This window comes from Betta splendens, chromosome 16 (assembly GCF_900634795.4).
Source record: "Betta splendens chromosome 16, fBetSpl5.4, whole genome shotgun sequence".
NCBI classification, from domain to species: domain Eukaryota; kingdom Metazoa; phylum Chordata; class Actinopteri; order Anabantiformes; family Osphronemidae; genus Betta; species Betta splendens.
The window spans coordinates 17,349,129-17,368,295 of record NC_040896.2 but is presented as its reverse complement, the minus strand read 5'-3'; the positions used below and the strand labels follow the sequence as shown (position 1 = coordinate 17,368,295).

Genomic DNA, 19,167 nt, shown 5'->3' with positions numbered 1-19,167 from the left:
CGAGACTGGCGAAACTCACAGAGCAGAGTTGAGGGGGGGGGGGGGGGGTGGTACGGGTTAGCCAGAGTCCTCCTGGGTAGACGGTGACCTGCACGCCGCTGTGGGCCGTTGTTACGCAACTGTAAACAAGGCAGGTTGTTGTGATCGAAATGCCGCTCACCCCGATACGCTGGCATTAGAAGCGACATACGGGCGGCTCGAATTGAACGGAGCACGTTCGACCGTCCCCGGTGCCAACGGACGCGCCCGCGGGCGCGCGGAGCCCGTTGCCACGGGCCAGTGCCGCCGATAAACTTGCGTACAAAGTTGAGCCGCAAAAAAAAAAAAAAAAAGGTATCCGCCAGGCGAGGCAGTCGCGCGCGCTGTGCACGTGCGGTTCCGACCCCCGCAACACGGCGCGTGTCACCGCGGCAGCACGTTGAACTTTTTTATCGCACGCGCTCGGCCACCACTCCCCGCGGACTTTTTTTTCCCCCTTAAAATGCTCGCCGCCGGGCGCACGAGGAGCGCCGCTTCAGCCGGTAGCGTGCACTCACCTCACAGCCGGATCAGATGAGTTCGGGGCGGGCTACGATCCCCAGAGAGCGGCGCGGAGATGAAGAGCGGCGGCGCTGGACATGAAGGGACACTCGGCGGCGCTGCCTCGGGCCAAGCTCTCATTCCCCGTCTGGACAGACAGACACGTGCAATAAGAGAAGTAGGAGGCGGCGAAAACAGTTACTGCAAACACTGCAGACAGCTCATCTCGAGCGGCCGAAGAGGACACACATACATACACGCACGCAGCCGCTCACGCACGCCAACAGCCCCTCCCCTTCGGACTAGAACACGCCCATAAATGAGGGGTGATTAATGCGGCGTTCACGTCCCATGGGAATAAGGGCGTGTCAGAGGATTCCTCCTCTTTTTTTTGAAGAGCTGCCTCACCAGCATTAAAAGTTCAGTGGGCGCTGCAATAAAACACGGCGTTTAAAACACGGGGTCATTCAGTATATACACAAACATTTTAATTGGGTACATGTTTTAAGCTGGTCTCCATTCATTATCTTTTTTGAGGTCGTTAGCATAAATGAACATGATTTCTTATTCAATCAAAGTTGCTGCTTCTTTTTGTTATCTGTGCAGCAAATAAAACCTTACCTACAGTGATCATCAGCATCACAGTGGAGCTTAAACTTATTTACTAACTTCCTTCTGCGTCAACACAAAGCAAGATGTGGAATATTACACTTAGGCTTCCACAAGATGTGTGTAATGTTCAGAACAAGCACACTGCTGTTAAAGGCCTATAACTGTTAATGAACTTCGTATTTCAATCACAACATTCATCATCAAATGTATAAAGCTGACGTTGGACACATGAAATATGTTGTTTTTTATGACAATATATGACCAAAACACAATATACACTGCCACTAAAAAACCCATGAGACATCTAAAATATGAACAGAGCATAAACCTACCCATAAAGTCCTTCAGTTGTTTTAGGTCTTTGATGACTAGTGACATTTAGTTGTGTGTCTGCATAAAGTACCTGTCAGAACCAAATTGTACTGAGAATACCTTCACGGTACACGGCAAACTTAACGTAGGAACACCAACCCACATTTTAATTAACTGCACTGTTCTGACAAGCACAATCTAAAGCAAAAACAGCAGTAGCTGTGAGGTATGTCTGTTGCACAACTGGGGGTCAGATCTCATTGCACCAGAGTTACCTTCGCCTCACTGTTGTTATTTTATCCCCTTGAGCCGTGTAAGTGTATTGCATAAGATCATCTGTTTACATGACTAGGAGTAACATCAAGAAGCACACACAGTCAGTGTGTTATTGCAGCGGAGATGTTGAAAACATATAAAGATTTATACAGTACTTAGGGAGCAGAACATGCACCACTGGCTGCGACTTGAACTCCACAGTAAAATCTATAATAAAGGTCTGGCTTATAGTCAAGTGACGCCAAGAACAACCCAGCATTGACTTCATTTCTCATGCTGCCTGTGATGTTTCAGACATGGATTATGTTAAGTAATGGGAACACACCATGGGAGTTGGAGGTGAAAAAGGTCATCAGTCCTACACACACACACACACACACGCACACACACACACACACACACACAGGAAGATGTTGTGTTATTATAATATACAAAAACATATCGTTTCACTCATTTCCAGGGTGTCAACGTGCAACAAAGCATTTCTTCCTGAGACTCGCACTGAGATGTAAACTATACCACATTATGTTGATTTCACTTCATCAGACGCTGAGCATCACACTGGCCCCTTTGTTTAACAGTGATTGATCAGATATATATTAGACCAGCCTACATGGGAGCACAAAGTGAATATACACCCCTGCTGATTGTGGCTGTCGCTGTGTCCATCACTCATAAGTCAGACTAACAAAGCTATGTAATACAAGCCATGGCATTTGGTGAATGGCTCTCAATAGCATGCGTCTCACAGGAATACAGATGAATATGCTTTCAGTGAAGCTGCCACAAATGAAACTTGATACTTTTTACAATATTTTTTGTTCATCTGTGAGTGACTAAAATGCAGAGATCATGCAAAATGATGGTAAATCACATCCTCAATGTAAATCAATAAGCTACAAGATGTGGTCTAACTCATTACTACTATTACCTTAAGCGTAGTTACTCTGGTGATTGGCAGCCTATTCCTGTCTGAGGAATATATTAGAACACTGTGAAGATATCCACCCACTGATCCACATACACCCTTCAGCATATTACAGAGCCTGCAGTGAGTATGAAGCTTCTGAAGGAATTTAAAACAAAAAAGCCAAGGTGCTGATTCCGCTGCTAGAATTTATCTATTACTATCTATTATTAAGAGAAGATATACACAAGATAAGCTTTTAAAATTACTGTATAGATCACGTCTTCGTTCAGGAACGACATAATTATGATGTAAGAGGATTTGTCTGCCAGTCAATGCTGTATTTATTCTTTCTTATTCTATTCAGGTTATTCTGTAAGTAGGGTGAATATTTCCCATGAGGAACACGGAGCGACACAGTGACCAGTGTTTCAGAGATCAGGAATGCAGGTTAGATTCAAGTTCGGTGAAAATCGTTTGTGCAGCCGCACAGAGATGACTCAGGGTTATGAGCTCCTACCCGGAATAGCAGCTCATCTGTGGCGTGGCAGGCAGAGCGCTTACAATATATTTCTTAAAAAGACAGCCGGATGACCACAGCGCTGGGAACATCACAGCGAGTCCTACCAACATCAGCTACTACTCTACGTGAGGGTCATGACTCTCTTTGAAAGGTATAACAGAAAACAAGACATGCAAAAATGTTCACTGTTCACACTTGATTACAAAATTATTTATTGAATCAAAAATAATGTAGACAAAAGTAACTGTGCAAAGTTCCCAAAAATGTGCAGCTATAGCTTATAAAACACAGATGCTAATGGTGGATTAGCTCTCTATCAAATAGTTAAATCAAAACCATCACTGCAATGATGTTTCTTCAGTTTACAAAATATAAAATTTAACAAAGTGCAGCAGGCTATAATAAAAGATAACCAGTCAATTTAGCAGAAACAAAGCAATCCCTTCCAGTGGAAAAAAACAGAACAGCTTTGACAGTTTAACTTAGCAAACAAGGCTAAAATATTACTTTTAAGGTGTCCATAAATTTAAATAAATCTCTGTTCAGCAGCCACCATTTCCACTAGACATGGATGCTTTCTTCATTTTAATCTTAAGCATAGTGCTACCAATGGGTCACACTATGAGACACAGCTACTCCACATTATAGGCATGACCTACGAAGGAGATCAATGTAATGTAATAACATTAACTAAGGCCGTGGGCAACTACTGCTTTCCTACAACATCATTTTGCCTATTGGTAACGACTTACTGATAAATAAAGTTGCTTATGGTGGCATTCACCATGTATATAATTTAAAATTAGATTTAATATTAGAGTTTTGAAATGTAAAGCAAATGTAATATCTAATACATTAAACATAAAGAGCCATGGTCAGTCATACATATTCATGTAGAGCCTAACCATGCATTTCAATTTCTGCAGAGTTTCAATAACAGAAGCATGTTGAGGCACAAGTGAGTAATCACAATCAGACTTCTCCTCAAAGCCTATAACTGCAGAGGTTGGCATGGACCATGGGCAAAATGATTTATGCGTCATAAGTGTGTAAGATTTGTCAAATCTGGAATCAACAGACTGACCTTTTACACCACATACAGGACTTTACAGCAAGCAACACATACATAACACTGACTGTACATAATAAAGTATAAGGCAAACTTAAAATTGTAAAAACATAAAAAAAAATGATAAACAAAAATTAAAGTAGTACAAATCAATCGAAGTAGTTTTCATTGGCACGCCATAAATCTACTGAATGAATGTACAGAAAGCAAAATGTGTAACACCTATAGTGTGTGTTAAACTTAAACCCGCTGACTGCAAAGCTTCCACCTATGACAGAGGTTACTAGTGTTTGGCTACTAATGGAGAAACATTCCAATAGCAAGAAATGTTCATTCGTCATAAACAAAAAAGTGTTTCAATGTGCTTTAAGTAAAATAAGACATTCTCCAAGCATTACTGTTGTTACTGTAAAACGGGTAGTGACAGCCCATAAGATATAAAAACAACAACATTCATTCAAAAAAGTGACTCAACCAGCGTTTCCCAATTTTTGCTGCACAGGAACAATGGCAATAAATTGAATTATTTGTTGTTTGATGATGGCTCCTCGAATTACTGCTGTGGATGAGCTGCAGAGTTTGACTGGATGCTTCTCAGTCTGCCATTCACTTGCATCGTCTTTGTGGGCAAGGTGACCTAGTTAAAAGAGACACAATATGTTATGTTTGTATTTCTCCATTTGCGTAATGAGAGAAGTAATATGTCATGACTTGCGTGAGGGAAAGCATCAAGGTGTGATTAGATTTACAGGGAACTGGACTATATTTCCAAAGAAAAAGAAGAAAGAAAATAGACTACCTTCCAAATAGGAATCTATTGCAAAATTATCACATTATTATTTAAATTCTCTGATGCTATTGATATTGAATGTGAATGTGTGTGGGGGCTTGTTACTTGCAGTGAAAAGTGAGAATGCAATTATCTTTCTTGTACAGTACATGTAATTATGTGCTACAGTCTCGTCTCTCTTCTGTATTCATACCTTTTTTAGTCTTTCAGCAGCAGATCCAGAGCGAATGGCCTCCAGCATAGCCTCCCGAGCCGAAGCGGGGTTCATGGGAGCGTTTGCGCTTGGATGATGTGTCACGGTGCTAGGCTTACCCTTGGGCAAGCCAGGGGGAGGAGGTGGAGGTGGAGGTGGAGGTGCTCCAAAGGGTGTTGGTGGCAGGGATGCAAGGGGGATAAAGACAGTGGGAGAAGTGGGGGGAGGAGGTGTGGAGGACGCGGGGGTGTCTGCGATTCTCTCCTCCTCGTGAGCTGCCTTTCTGAATTTCTCGAGCTCATCAGCAGCCTCAGACTTGGTCTGTAGGACATAGTTGAGCGAATGGTTATTATAGACACACAAACACAGGCATGAGGCCCGCTGCTCTCATATTTAACCTGAACCTCAAACTATTTTTTTATTTGTTACAATGTTTCCACAAACATTTAAATTTTCATAATTTTTTTCTTATTTATCTTCCAAACTCCATTGCAGGTAGTAATTTTGTTTTATTTATCCACTTTTCTGAGAGTATTTTGGAGCCTGATTTAGTCATGCAACATTCCAGAGATTCCGCTGCTGGTAAAGGAACCTCCAGAATAGAACCGCAGATGTTTCAGCTACAGCAACACGTTTTCTGCCCCTTTTATTCCACATGGGTTCCTACATGACAAAAAAACCACAGCTCCGTCTGCACAGAGGGATGGAAATAGACAGCCATGCTTGTATAATCTGGTCACGCATAGTTATATATGAGCTACTAACCAGCTATCACAGACTTACAAAAACGTAGTGATTACGCTTTGTTCTTTCAATCCTATGACTCTTCGCTATCAGCCCAAATAATCGCTGTCAAGACATTTCCAACTTGAAAAAAACCCACAACATTGTGGCACTTTATGAAAAGCAAGTGGATCCCTGAGCTTATCAGAAATAATCTCCTGGTCTTTGGGATCATACTGAGAGTCATACTGACAGACATGTAGTGATATTGAATAGGTAGGAGGTCGCTTTACCTTTCTCAGCCTGCCAGTGTTGCTCTGGGCTCTAATGGCAGACATAAGAGCAGACCTTTCATTCTGCTCCTCAACATACGATGCTTTCTTCGTGTGGCTGGGGCCAGAGTTGGATATCTAATAACACAATAAGAGGACAAATATCAAATCCCTGTTTGAGCTACTGCCAACACTTCCCTTTCATCTGATGCACTGTGTTTATTTGGATCCTACCTTCTTAAGCCCATCTCTGCCGTGGCCTGTCTGGATCGCCTCCATCAGGCTGCTGTGCAGAGACGTCTCTTTAGCGATTGGCCCACAGATTACTGGTCGGAATTTCTTAATTGGTCCAAACACCGTTACAGGTGGAGGGATAGCTGCACTGTCAGGCTCTGTAACAGATGGGAGCGGTTTCACATCTGATGCTGGAGTGGTGTCTGTCTGGGTCATGTCCATGTCCTGTAATATACAGCAACAACTTAGCCGTGTTTTAATATTTACCGGAGGGATTTGAAGTATAACATGCATTATTTCTTATCTATGCTTACACTTGTCTGGCTTCGGGGAACGGTCTTTGTGGTTGTGTGTAGTTTGGCCGAGGAATGTAGAAGACTGCTTTGTGCAGGGGTGGGGCCTATGGATCGAATGTGCTTAATATTATCATTATTGGTGGTCACCTTTATTTTGATGGGACTGCCAGACTGCATGTGATTATTCTTGGGAGGTTCCAGGACATCAGAGCTGCTTTTGGTGGATCCAACACCAAATTCTTCCCTGTCCAGTCGCCCTTCTCCAGAATCTCGCTGACTCTCCGACATAAACTCTGGGTAGCTCATTGACCTCTTGGGACCAGGTGGGTTGGGTTTAGAAACCAAATCGGTCTTCTTACTATTTGACAAAGGCGACTGGGAAGATTGATGTTGATTCACTTGCATGGATGTGACAGCATGCGCTTTCACAGAGACAGGCGACTCAGGGATACTAGCAACAGAGTCGGGTTTAACCAATGTCTTTGGGGCATATCTCGTGATGGCGGATGCCACATACTGGCTTGAGGTGCGCCTGGACGGCTTGAGGAAGGACAGATCCCTTTTAAAGTCTTGAAGGAGCGGAGGAGGAAGAGCGGGTTTATTACTTGGCAGCTGGATGTTTTTGGACACTGAAACTTTGCTCTCCACCTCCGCCTCCTTTTCTTTTGCAACTTGGATGTCCTTCACTGGTTCTTCAGCTTCTTGCTTAAATATTTTTTCAGGCCGGACCGTTTCTGTTTTTCTCTTGTCAGTGTTACTCATCTTGAACGTATATTCTGCTGTAGGAGGACTTTTCAGGTTCTCCGTGTTCTCCTTAGCCCTGTCAACTGGACCTTTGCTATGAGGTACAGCATTTTCTTGTGAGTTCCAAAAAGCTTTGGCTTTGCCCAGAAGAAGGGTTTCCTCCTTGCCGTTAAACTCAGACTTCAATGAATTATCAGCTCTGCTCCGAAAGAAACCCGCTTTCACCATGTTTCCTTGATCGTCAATTTTGATGGCACCTGCGGTCAAAGAACCAGTTTGTTCTCCTGCACCAGAATGTGCAACAGAGGGCTTTGGAGGGACCACAGTAAATGTTTTCATACCAAAGCGTGATGAGACACATGTGATTTTGCCATGAGCAGTAGAGCTGGAGTTGGAGTTGTTCAGCACACCCCTGTGTGTCTCTTCTCTTTCGGTGGATGCTGCTCTTTGAGCGGCTGCTGGAGGATCAGGTTTCCTCTCTTGAAAAGGCTGGGTGTTACTTTTCACAGGCTCAGGTCTGAGCGGGGTGCTCTCGCTCTGATTGGGCATGGCACCGTTCGATTTGACTGCTGGTGCTGCTTTTTGTTTATCCCTTTTCCCTCTGGTATCAGACACACTTATCTCCTTCACTTGTGCCTGCGTTACCTTTTCCTTCTTTTTATCATGTAGCTCATCACTCTTCATTGACGTCTTGTGCTGCTCAGGTTGAGACAGCTGTTTAATGTCTGCACTACATGTTTTATTACTCTCAGAAACTGTATATGCATTGTTATTTTTGTTCTTTAGCTCCATACTGTGCTGGTGGAAAAAGTCTGGACCTGTGACAAGAAAACCAACAAGAAGGTGAGAAAATCTATTTGATGTATAAATATTATGCAACTTATTTTAGGCTAAGTTTCGACTTATTTTAGTTGCCAACAATCTTTTAATCCAGATGTGGTAGTGTTGTAGATTCACATGTCTAAATGTCAACAAAAACACAAAAGAACAAATTCTGTTCCACCTTTGCTATTGGATGACTCAGTCCTGGCAACTGATGTCTCTGTTTCAGCAACGTTGTGTTCATACTCCTCCAGTACATCGTCGATGGCTGTGACTGGCACGTCTATGTCCACTACAGACACTGGCACCTCATTACTATCTGTTGACATCGTATAGGGAGTCCTCCTCACAGAGATGATATGAACGTGATCTGGTAAAATTAAATGAGATCAAATCAAGTTTTACTTACAGTATACAGTCCACTTGAATTAAACGTAATACAATTGTATAAGAAGTATTATGGGATATAGCGCAGCGTTAGGCGTTCTTCATTCTGATAACATCTAAAAAAACTAATTTTACAGCAATCTACTGCTACATTACATCTTACTGCAGGTGCATGATAAATGCATTCAGTTTCTTAAGACACAGCCATTGTCATGAGAAACATAATCACCTACTGAACTAAAATGAATTCCCACAGAAGTTGTGGTTTGCTGCCTCACCTGCAACGCCTGCTTCAGAAACAGTCTCATGAAGCTGGGCTGTGACACGGGCATCCTCACAATTGGCTTTAAATGTGCTTGCCTTAGGCTGTGAGCTAACATCACCGCTCCTTAAGAAGACACATAGAAATAGAAGTGAAAAAGAATGACACACGAGGACGTACAAAAACACAAACGCAGACTCACAGTAAAGCACTGATCACAGCAGAAAGACAATACCCGTAACAAACAAAAAGCTTTTGTATCGCTCTGTGGGTATTTCTCTCATTTTAGTTTGAAGTGTATGAACAAGCTCTTATTGCTACTACATCAGTGTTTTGATTTAATTAATATGATTGTGATTTTAAATGTGGCCGTTCTGTTTGCAGGTTTGCTTTGAATATGAGGTTTACACATTCAGAATAACTCAAATATTTTTCCAAAGTTTCACCCTTCTATTACTAATTTGTCTCAAAATTGGTAAAAAGTTGAAGTGTAGTTCACAAGTAGAAAAAGGAAAACAAATGTGTTCATTAAATATTTTTTGTTTGTTTAGAGTTGAATTTTATTTTTATTGGAGCCTGATGGATTTGAAACATGTAGTTGAAAAGATATTATTACCACAGTTAAAACTTTCTTCGTGGGTTCAGCAGATCATTCTCATGACTTAGTGGTACATTAGTCATAACAAATTGCAACTAGAAGGCCAACCCAAATAGAATTTGTCTTCTTCAAGACTTGGGCTGGTCTTCCTTTCCCCAACCATTCTGAGAAAACAGGGCTATGGTGCTTTCCTGGAAAACTGGGAAGCCAGCAGCAGCAAGCCAGAATTCAAGCCAGCCCTAAATTCAGAAAGTTTTTCTGAGCATGAGCATCCATCCAAGATCCTTGTTGTGGGCACATGACCATACACATTTCACAACAATTTCAAATGTGAAAAATGATGTAGTGGAGCCAGGAACCATAACTATAAAAGACCAACACCAAGAGTTGAGGGTGCCAGCTTTGGCTACAGTACAACAAATGGGATATTACTGAATTGAACTAAGATTTGAAATGACTAAAATTATTTGAATTTTTATTCATCACTGCCAAAACAGTAGGATGTAGAAATGTAAGGTACAGTAGATGAGCAGAGAGCTGCACATGCTGGATGGATTAGTGTGCCATTCATCAAAGTGTGCCGTTCCTACACTCTTTACCTTTGTCCCGATCCCCAGGTGGCACAACCCTCATCGCTGTCACTGGAGTTGTCCCGCACTGGTCCCAGCTGCCTCTCTCCACTGCCTCCTCTGCCTCCTCTGCCTCCGTCTAAAGACAAACTCCCTTCTGGTGACGTGGGCTGGGTGTCAGATGGGGAGCTGACCACACCTGAGTCCTCACCATCCAGTATGCCCTCAGAGGCAGCGTAAGCCTGGTCAGGCAGGCTGCTTCCACTGCTGCTGTTGCCCAGTGACACGGTCTCCTCCTCTGGTGTTTCTGGTGCTTCTTTCTGGCCAGTGGATTCAGAGGTTTGCATGGAGTGGATCCAGGCTGGTAGAAGAAGCAAAGGCAAGCAAAGAAGAAGAGCAATCTTTTCATTAGCTTTGGTTGGGGTTAGTAATAAACAACTCCACATACTGTATGGCAAAATGTAAAATGCTTAAATGACCATGTTTTAATCTACTGCATTCATGGCATGCATGTAAAGGGTTCATTCTTTTCCCATAAAGGACGTTAGCATCTAGTTAAGTTAATGCAAATAAAAACAACAACAAATTTTCAGTTTGTTTAAAGGGAAGGCAGAGGGTAGAAGGATCACAATGTGGAAAGGAAAAAGGCAGAACATAGAAGAAACATTTGCGTTAGTTTCAACATTCACTCTGACCACAAACACAAACCAGAAAACACAAATATACAAACACACGTCCCGAGCAGCCACTTGTGGCTTGATAAAACTGCTATAATGACGTGCGGGTGGATGCACCGTAAACAAAGCCTTTTAATTCAATTTTTACAGTACTGTTTTAGGTTCCAGTCAAAGATAGTATTGTTTAATGCCCTCTCATTTCTTTGGTACAGTCATGGTCTGGTCAGTCCTGTGGGTTTTGGAGAACCCATTCACTCCGTCACTGAGCTCACTGAACACTAGGCCAAGAGAATGAATAAAATCAATGCACCAGCTCAGCCCTAATGGGAACTCATTCAACGTGGGAGTAACCTTATTAGCACTACCAGGTGTGTGCATTTGGGCACGTATTGTACAATATATCTGTAGCTGTGTGAATGGCTACGTGTGTGTGTGTCAGTTTTCAGTCTGTTCCTAATGGTGTAGAGAGAACAGTCAGTTCCAGGAGATGTGGTAATGACTCACAGGGCTGTCCTCCCAGCTGCTTCCCAGCAACAGCTTAGTCATGCCAGTTGCAGCCGCAATCAGAGCACACACGCACGCATGCACACAAAGAAAAGGGAGAAGCGAACACAGACAGACACACGGTCCAAGGTGCATGTTTCAGTTAATGCAAATACAAAGCGAGTCAACATACTGTAGAAATGTTACTTGTCAAAATCTGACTGCAAAATTTATAACACCCCAAACAATTCACCTGTTTACATGATTCATGTCAGATAAACGATATAGACAAGTCCAATGATAAACACAAGTCATAATCTCCATGCTGAATGTATTTTTTTAATTATGTTGTTTTTTTTTATTACAAAAAGCGGTTATCAGACATCACTTAAAGCCAGAGTTCTTGCTTCTTTGCCAAATTGTCAGATTTATATAAGTTCTTTTTCCCTGGAGCCAAAACCAAGTAATACACTGTCCCATTACTCTGAAAACAAGCTATAAAGCATTATGGCACCAATAAACCTTCACAATAGCAACAACAGTAAGACACCCTAGTCCAGTTACTAGGGTGTAGTGGTTTCTTTCTGTGTGACTATTATTGGTTTTCTAGACCACCTCAAACCAACATGCCTCACAAAGCTCATGCTTTCTAACATTACAGCATGCATTCCAGCCTCAGGTTTTGAAACGAATCCCCAACACGAGGGACTAAGAGAAACATACACTACCCAGGTATTGATCTGCACATATCACATCACCAAACAACTGGCTAATACCGTAGCTATCACATGGCCTTGCCTCATAGCCTCATTTTATCTTGTCACTCATGAATCACACTGTAACTGATACATTCAGAGCTTAGCTCATTTGTCACTGCATAGTCTTTTACCTACTTTCTTCTCATCCACTTTTAACCCTGATCTCATGCAGAATCAATGACAACCAGTGAAACAATATGAAATGCAAAACCACCAAAAGGTATATACACACACACATCTGTAAAAAATAAGAAATGAAAACTCAAAACGTTATTGATTTAAGTTTGAAATCGGAGAAGGCCACTTGCATATGCATCTTCTTCTATCTTTGACAGGCTCAAACCCCACCCATGATGCAGTGGCTTATAGTTTACTGTGACACCAAAGGAAAGCGAGCACACTTTAACAAACATGACTATAACACATATAAGAGAGCAATAGAAACAGAGCATTTGGTAAAAGTGACAGCAGGGTGATGAAGATCAGAGTAGAAACAGTCCAACAAAAGTCTGGCAGGAATAGGAAAAAAAGGGGGATTGATGAAAAAAACAGTGTAGGAAGGATGAAGCCAGGGAGAGGGACTTCAGGAGTTTTTGGAGCGCAGACGCACAGGCCCACAGCAGTACACTACAAGGAAGGGTGTAGGGTGAAGAGAAGAGAGAAGGATATCAATAAAAGCAGAATATAAGTAAAGACCAAAAATACAAGTAGAACGTCTAAGAAAGGGTCATAAAGATGTTGGTATTAAACAATCTAACCAGGTTAAGACCTCTATGGTTTCTTTAAAACTGCCTTATCCATGGACGTCTAGTGCTGGAATATAAGTTCCTGTATTTTTTAGAATTATGAATAGAACATTGGTTTTATTTCTCAGCTGCCACTGAAGCTTAGTATTTCTGTCTAATCTCCGACGTGCAGTACATTCAAACATTTACAAACACACTTTAAATGCTGTACACATAGTTTACAGCTTTGAAACTGGTGGCGCCTTAGTTTGCATAAAAGTCAAACATATTGAAGAGCTCCAGCAACTAGATTCATACTGAATACGTCTCTTGAAAAATAGTGACATGTTGTATAATTATTATAATTATTATGTGTTAATAGGCTGATGAAGGGCAAATACAGTCAATGACCTTGATGACAAACTTGACTCTCTTCACAGGATAAATATCTAATATTAAGTCTAAGCATATGGTCTTCTCGAGGCAAATAACACTTTACTGTTTACATACACACCAAGTTTGCAGAAATTAAAGACTTAAGGAAACCTACATAAATTAAAGACTAAAAAAAACCTATATAAATGAAAGACTAAGTGAAACCTAATAAATGCACTGTGTACATTGCTATACAAGCATGAGGGCAACACCCTACACTGTACATGCACGGTGTAGTTGCCAAGCCCAAATCTGTACACTAGCTATTCATTACATCCTAAATACTCTATGTACTGTTCATTTACCAAAGTCAGGCTGCAAAGAAATATGTATATAGTATAGTATAGGGTGAAAAGGTAATGCTGAGGATTCCTGCAGAACTAAAAGGTCTGTTAGAGGAACTAAGGCTTTGAGAACCAAAGTATTTTAGTTCAGACAAACCTTAGCTCAATGAATGTTGTCTGCAAAGGGAATACTGCACATATAATAAAGAAGAAGAGACAAAGAGTAGAGTGAAAGCAAAAGGGAGGCGAGGAGGCGAACACTGTCAGGTCAGCAAGTAGCTACAGTAGGTCTATACATTTATTAATGATCCTCGCGCTGTGTTCCATCCTGTCTAATGCACTAACCTCCTCATACTTCATCTTTTCTTTGGCTTTCATCTGCCTGCCCATCATCCCCTCCCTCTCCCACCCCCAGTCCCCTTGTTTCCACCCTGTCAACCTGCTGCCAAAACCTTCCCATGCTCTTTTCTCTGAACTTCATTTTGGTACTCTCACCTTTCTCATCCTTTTTTCTGAGGTCTGCAACTCTCTCATCTTTGCCTCTGTCAGGCACGACTGCCTTCTAATGCAATCTCACTTTGCTAAGGAGAAAGATCTAGGTTATATAAAGATCAATATGAGGCCAGGGAAAGTTCAAGCAGATCCAGTTTAAATCTGTGATGGATCTGTCTGTCTTTGTATCTGCCATCTTTGAAGGTTTGCCGTGAGTGGACGCACGTGTTGGAGAGAAAGAGAGGAAAAAAGACAGAAAGATAAGACGAATGTGAGAGACTGATAAACATACTGTAGGCAGGAGACAAAGACTGTATTGTTTCAAGAGCCATGATGAAAACCAGCTCCACTAGTTCTTGTACATCAGCTACGATGCACAAGCACGCACACGGCCTTTTACCAGTGTATGTAAGTCAGTGCTGATAGTTTAGGTTACAGGCTTTGCTGCAGTGTGGCAGCTGAGATCTTGAGTGTCTTTAACATTGTTCAACATACAGAGTGCAATTGTCAAGAGGGAACTCATTTACTTTGAGTAGGGTAAAATGTTTGTTACTATATGGTGAAAATGTCCCATTCATCTGTTTGCATATGTGAACACGACAGACATATGAAAAAAAAATCTATCTCATTACACTTTTATCTTAAAATGTAGATTGGCATTTCTTAAATATGCGTAAGGTGCTGTGTTCTTGTACAAGCGACATATATTTACCCATTGCGCTGTGTCTGTTGTTCTCAACTTCATCCAGTTTCATGTTGAGGGCTGACTCTGTATCTGACCTGTAGCTGCTGGCTGAGGTCGTCTCTGGGTTAAACTTGGCAGCCTTGCTGCTAGACTTTTCCATTCCTTCCATCCTGGAGACTTTCACACTAGGCTGGGACTCACTCCCGGTGCTGCTGGTGATTGTATTAGAGTGGGAACCGGCCTGGTCCAGGTCAACATCGGAGTCATCGAGACTGTGGCTGAGTTCAGAGCTGGAATCGTGGAGCGCTAGGCTGTCTGTGGTGCTGCTGCTTGGGGTTGGGGAGCTGGCACTTGTGGTGGCATGACAAACAGCTGGAGGTTGTACTTCAGTTTTCAAGGAAACTGGATTGATTGTTTGTGTTACCACAATGATGGAAGAGACTGGAAGCGACTCTGCTACACTGGTGTGGAAGGCTTGGATGGGTGTTTGAGTACCAGGGCTATCAGGAGTGGGAGCAGACAGTGAAGCATCATCAGAGCCAGTGGTGATGGAAGCTGGTGTAGGAGGAGGGACTGGAGCCCTTCGTTTTCGCTGCTGGCTTTCTGAGTTCAGGCCAATCTGAAATAATTGAAAGGCAAAAAACAGAGAATGGAAAATTAATCCGTGAGCACCTTGTGCATGTGTGTGGTCTAACTATAAACCACTTTGCCAGGACTGATCGACAGTTTACTACGAGTAATTAAAACAAGTGAAGTCCTGGCAAGTATCCGAGTCTTTGATTCCAGATTCCCAACATTCCTGTTAAATGATCCTACAAGTCTAGCAGTGATACGGTTAATATGATGCTGTACACTGTGATAGTACATATGGAAATATAATTTATTAAAAAGTATTATAGGAAATCATGTCACGCTTTGATAATTAATTATTCTCACCACTCAAAAATTTATACTGGCAGGAACAAACTAAGCACTTGAGCAAAACAGTGAATATTATACATAAACCACATCTTTTTCACTGGTTTGGAAGGACATTTCTTCAATAAAACAATTAATTAGGTTCATTGCATTCTGCTGTTATGAATTCTTTTCTACTTTTTCTGTTTTTGTCTGAAACAATCACATAAAACTCAAAAGTCAGCAACCTACTGGATAATGCAATGCACAGGTTGGAACAGTACAAATGTTCTTTAAAGAAATCGTGAATACTGCTGCTGTGTTGAAACTGTCTTCCCTCTGAAACTGTAGTGAACATGCCCAGAGCTGCATGTAACATTGCATCATGCAACAAGATAAGAAAAAGATTAGCCTAACTTGGCTTTCGGAGAACAGATCAACCTAGTTCAACTTCTGCACGGCAGGCTATGCAAATCCAAATAGCCTCCGAATGCTGGATTCATTGGTCCCCAACGTCTTTCTCTCTACATGATTTTTGCAAATATGAATCCAGACACACCAGTGGCTGTGGGCCAAAGTTGAAAATGAAATTGATGAGTGACTTGCCTGTGGAGTAGCGTGTGTGCGTGCATATGTGATGGGTGGGTATCAATGTGTGCAAACATGTTTGTGTCAGACTGTACTCGTTTATTGACACATTGTCAGTGTTGGGTATAAGCTGTGTTCTCAGCCAGAGGCCATGACTCAGTACTACTGTACTACACCATTTTCAAGGTCACACTATATATTAAGCTATAAACAATACGTGTGCTGTTTACCGCTTTCACCGTTTGCAGTAGGTGTAGAACACACAATAGTGAGATTTACTCAGTGTGTTTACTACAAAGAAACATAATCAACGTGTCCAGTTATATCTGAGTATTAAATAAAGAGTGGGACATTCATCTTCTAACATCTGATTATCTGACTTTGTTTATGTGATTTTCTGCGTGCTTCTACAAAAACACAAAACACAACAGAGAATTTGATTGCAGCTCTCAAAACCTTCCAGTTGACTATAGAACTTCAGTTTTAATAATGCTGCTCGGATGAAAAAATGGTTGCATTTTTTACTGGAGGAGCAAAGCTCTGCAGTAAAACTATTTAGGAGTTTATTTTTTTCATTTTGCTGTTATCACAAGTCCAATAAGCGGTGAAGTAATAAAACAAATACAACCACGGTCTCCAACACTAATCAACGCTGGTCAAGACAAAACAACACCAATCACACTGTGTACATCCTGAGCAGTGTTGTAATCTATCAATATGCTACCATCATATTTTCTTCAGTTTTGTATGGCCTCTGATTAAAGAACAATTGGGGAACAACAACACATTGTCTGTGGGCATGTTTTTATGGGAATGTGCCTCTACACAAAAGCGTCTGCGAGGCCATGCCAGGACAGTCTGGGAGACCCTTCAATTTTCCACTCTATGGTTCGGGTTATAGGTGAAGGGCCCCATGTTGCAACATATCAGACAGGGCCACCCATGGAGGCTGCGACCATTCATCAGTTGTTTTGAAGGACTCATGATAGGAGAGGGTCTTTGTAACGAACAGCATTACAGTACTAATGTGGAATGTGAAACAGGGTGTGCACATACAGCATATGCCTGTGTCTGTGCATTTCAGCATGCAGTATATTCAGACAGTATATTCATGGCATATGCATGAATACACACATCAGTGCGTCACACAGACAGATGGAGTGAGTTTTGAGTAGTGTGGGACCTTTTGATGAATGTGTGGGGGTGCAAAGGAAACTTCTACTTAATGTCTGTGAACATCGGGGGGGATGCAGAAAAACCTAGCTAAGAACAAGGAGACCTAAAACTGACCCACTTCCTTTGTCCTGCACTTTGTCCTACTAACTGCATGGAAATGTCCTGTTTTCTTGACCTTTTCCCTGCATTTACAGTGCAGCAGGTTCTGGCAGGCACTCCTACTTTATTGGCTCCCTGCACCGATCTGAGTCTCTTATTGTGGGGTATGGTAATTTGACAAAGATTGATATTTAAAACAAACAAACAAACAAACAAACAAACAAACAAACAAACATAATTGTCAGGTTTAACCATACACAGACATATTCTCAAATTGGGAAAAATGAATTACACTATGACTGGGAAATTTGGAATTATTATGATAACAATCATTAATTCAATCAGATAATCAAAAAAAGAAAATGTTCAAATGCTCAAATATTTTACTTGTGTTTGCTTACAACCTGTGAAAACAACAGGTGTGTGTAACAACTAAAAACCTTAGTAAAACAGAATGTTCTGTCACTTCTTATTATTATGTACAGCTTATCATTCATGACTATATACACAGATAAAACAGTTTGTACAATTATTAGCATCAAGTATGCACATGCTAAATGTTAACTAGTGTGCCACTGCTGCTGATTATGAATAATGTAAGTTTTTAAACTGACAATACACTGCGTTTTAAAACCGCGAGTGCATATTCTTCACTATATATATATTGCAAAAATATACTTTAGTCACAATATATACATGTCTTTTCATTACGTCCAGGCTCTTTAAGACATGCAGATCACCTGGTCTTTTAAAATAAGCGGCCTAGATATCTCTGTTCTATATCTGTGGGACTACATTGACATCCTTCAAACCCAGGTTCCCTACTTTTGTCTTTTTTTACCCTCAATTGTTTTGGTCTCTTGTTCTCTAAGATCCTTATCTGACTGAGAGTAAGACTATCCAACCACAAACACCACAGGGACCAACAGTGATGAAACCTGATAGCACTATAGCTGACCTCCTTTGTTTATGTTAAGTGGAGGCTGTATTAATTGGGTGAAGCTGCAACCAGTCAGCAAGCAAAGAAGAGATAAAGCAGAGGGCGTGCAGCAAGGAGAAACAGAAAAGGTTCACAAAGGTAAACAAAGAAAAGCTGAAGGCAAAGAAAGCAAAAAGAAAACCCCCCATTTCACAGAAACCCTATATTACCAAACACTCATATGCATTGTTTGGCTGAGTGAAGCTGAGGCGATTAAAGTTAGCCGCTGTTAAAGAAAATTACGAAACGGACAACCGTGAAAAACAAGCCTCCCTCTGCTGCCAGATTTCCATTTGTCCAGAGACAGATCATCAGGAGGAAAAACAAACGTCATTCGATCAATCAAAAATGCCACACAGTCAAGAGCGAGCTTACAGCAAGCACAAAAATGTAAAGTTAGTTACTGACTGACAGTCTGAGAATTTTAAAAACACGTACACAACTGACCGGGTAAATCTATATGACAGCCCAAGAACTTTAACCCCATTATGTCCAGCATGTTTTTCCAGGGATCTGTCGTAGCCACTCCTCCAGTTTGGGGGTCACAGCCCCTAGTGCTCCGATCACCACAGGCACCACTGTGGCCTTCACCTTCCAAGCCTTCTCCAGTTCTTCTCTGAGCCCTTGGTATTTCTCTAGTTTCTCATGTTCCTTTTTCCTGATGTTGCCATCGCTTGGTATTGCCACATCCACCACTACGGCTTTCCTCTGCTCTTTATCCACCACCACAATGTCTGGTTGGTTCGCCATTACCATTCTGTCTGTCTGTATCTGGAAGTCC

The 19,167-nt window shown here is 41.7% G+C and overlaps 2 protein-coding genes across 11 annotated transcripts in view; both read right to left on the bottom strand.

Moving 5' to 3' along the window:
• The window catches only part of grb10b (growth factor receptor-bound protein 10b), a 43,325-nt gene extending 42,530 nt beyond the window's left edge, over positions 1-795 (bottom strand). For 2 of the 5 annotated variants that reach the window (XM_029128691.3, XM_029128690.3), the window contains exon 1: positions 537-760. The gene's annotated coding sequence lies outside the window, so the exon portion shown is untranslated. The other 3 variants (XM_029128688.3, XM_029128686.3, XM_029128685.3) reach the window with 3 other exon arrangements.
• Positions 796-3,337: 2,542 nt separating this feature from the next.
• cobl (cordon-bleu WH2 repeat protein) overlaps positions 3,338-19,167 on the bottom strand; it is a 38,068-nt gene continuing 22,238 nt past the window's right edge. For all 6 annotated transcript variants that reach the window (XM_055503178.1, XM_029128672.3, XM_029128678.3 and 3 more), the window contains 9 exons: positions 14,675-15,266; positions 10,139-10,469; positions 8,958-9,067; positions 8,474-8,662; positions 6,745-8,288; positions 6,431-6,655; positions 6,218-6,334; positions 5,202-5,522; positions 3,338-4,855 (listed from right to left, as the gene is read on the bottom strand). In XM_055503178.1, coding sequence (XP_055359153.1) covers positions 4,772-4,855; positions 5,202-5,522; positions 6,218-6,334; positions 6,431-6,655; positions 6,745-8,288; positions 8,474-8,662; positions 8,958-9,067; positions 10,139-10,469; positions 14,675-15,266 — 3,513 coding nt within the window. In that variant the 3' untranslated portion in view covers positions 3,338-4,771. The remainder of the gene's footprint in view (positions 4,856-5,201; positions 5,523-6,217; positions 6,335-6,430; positions 6,656-6,744; positions 8,289-8,473; positions 8,663-8,957; positions 9,068-10,138; positions 10,470-14,674; positions 15,267-19,167) is intronic.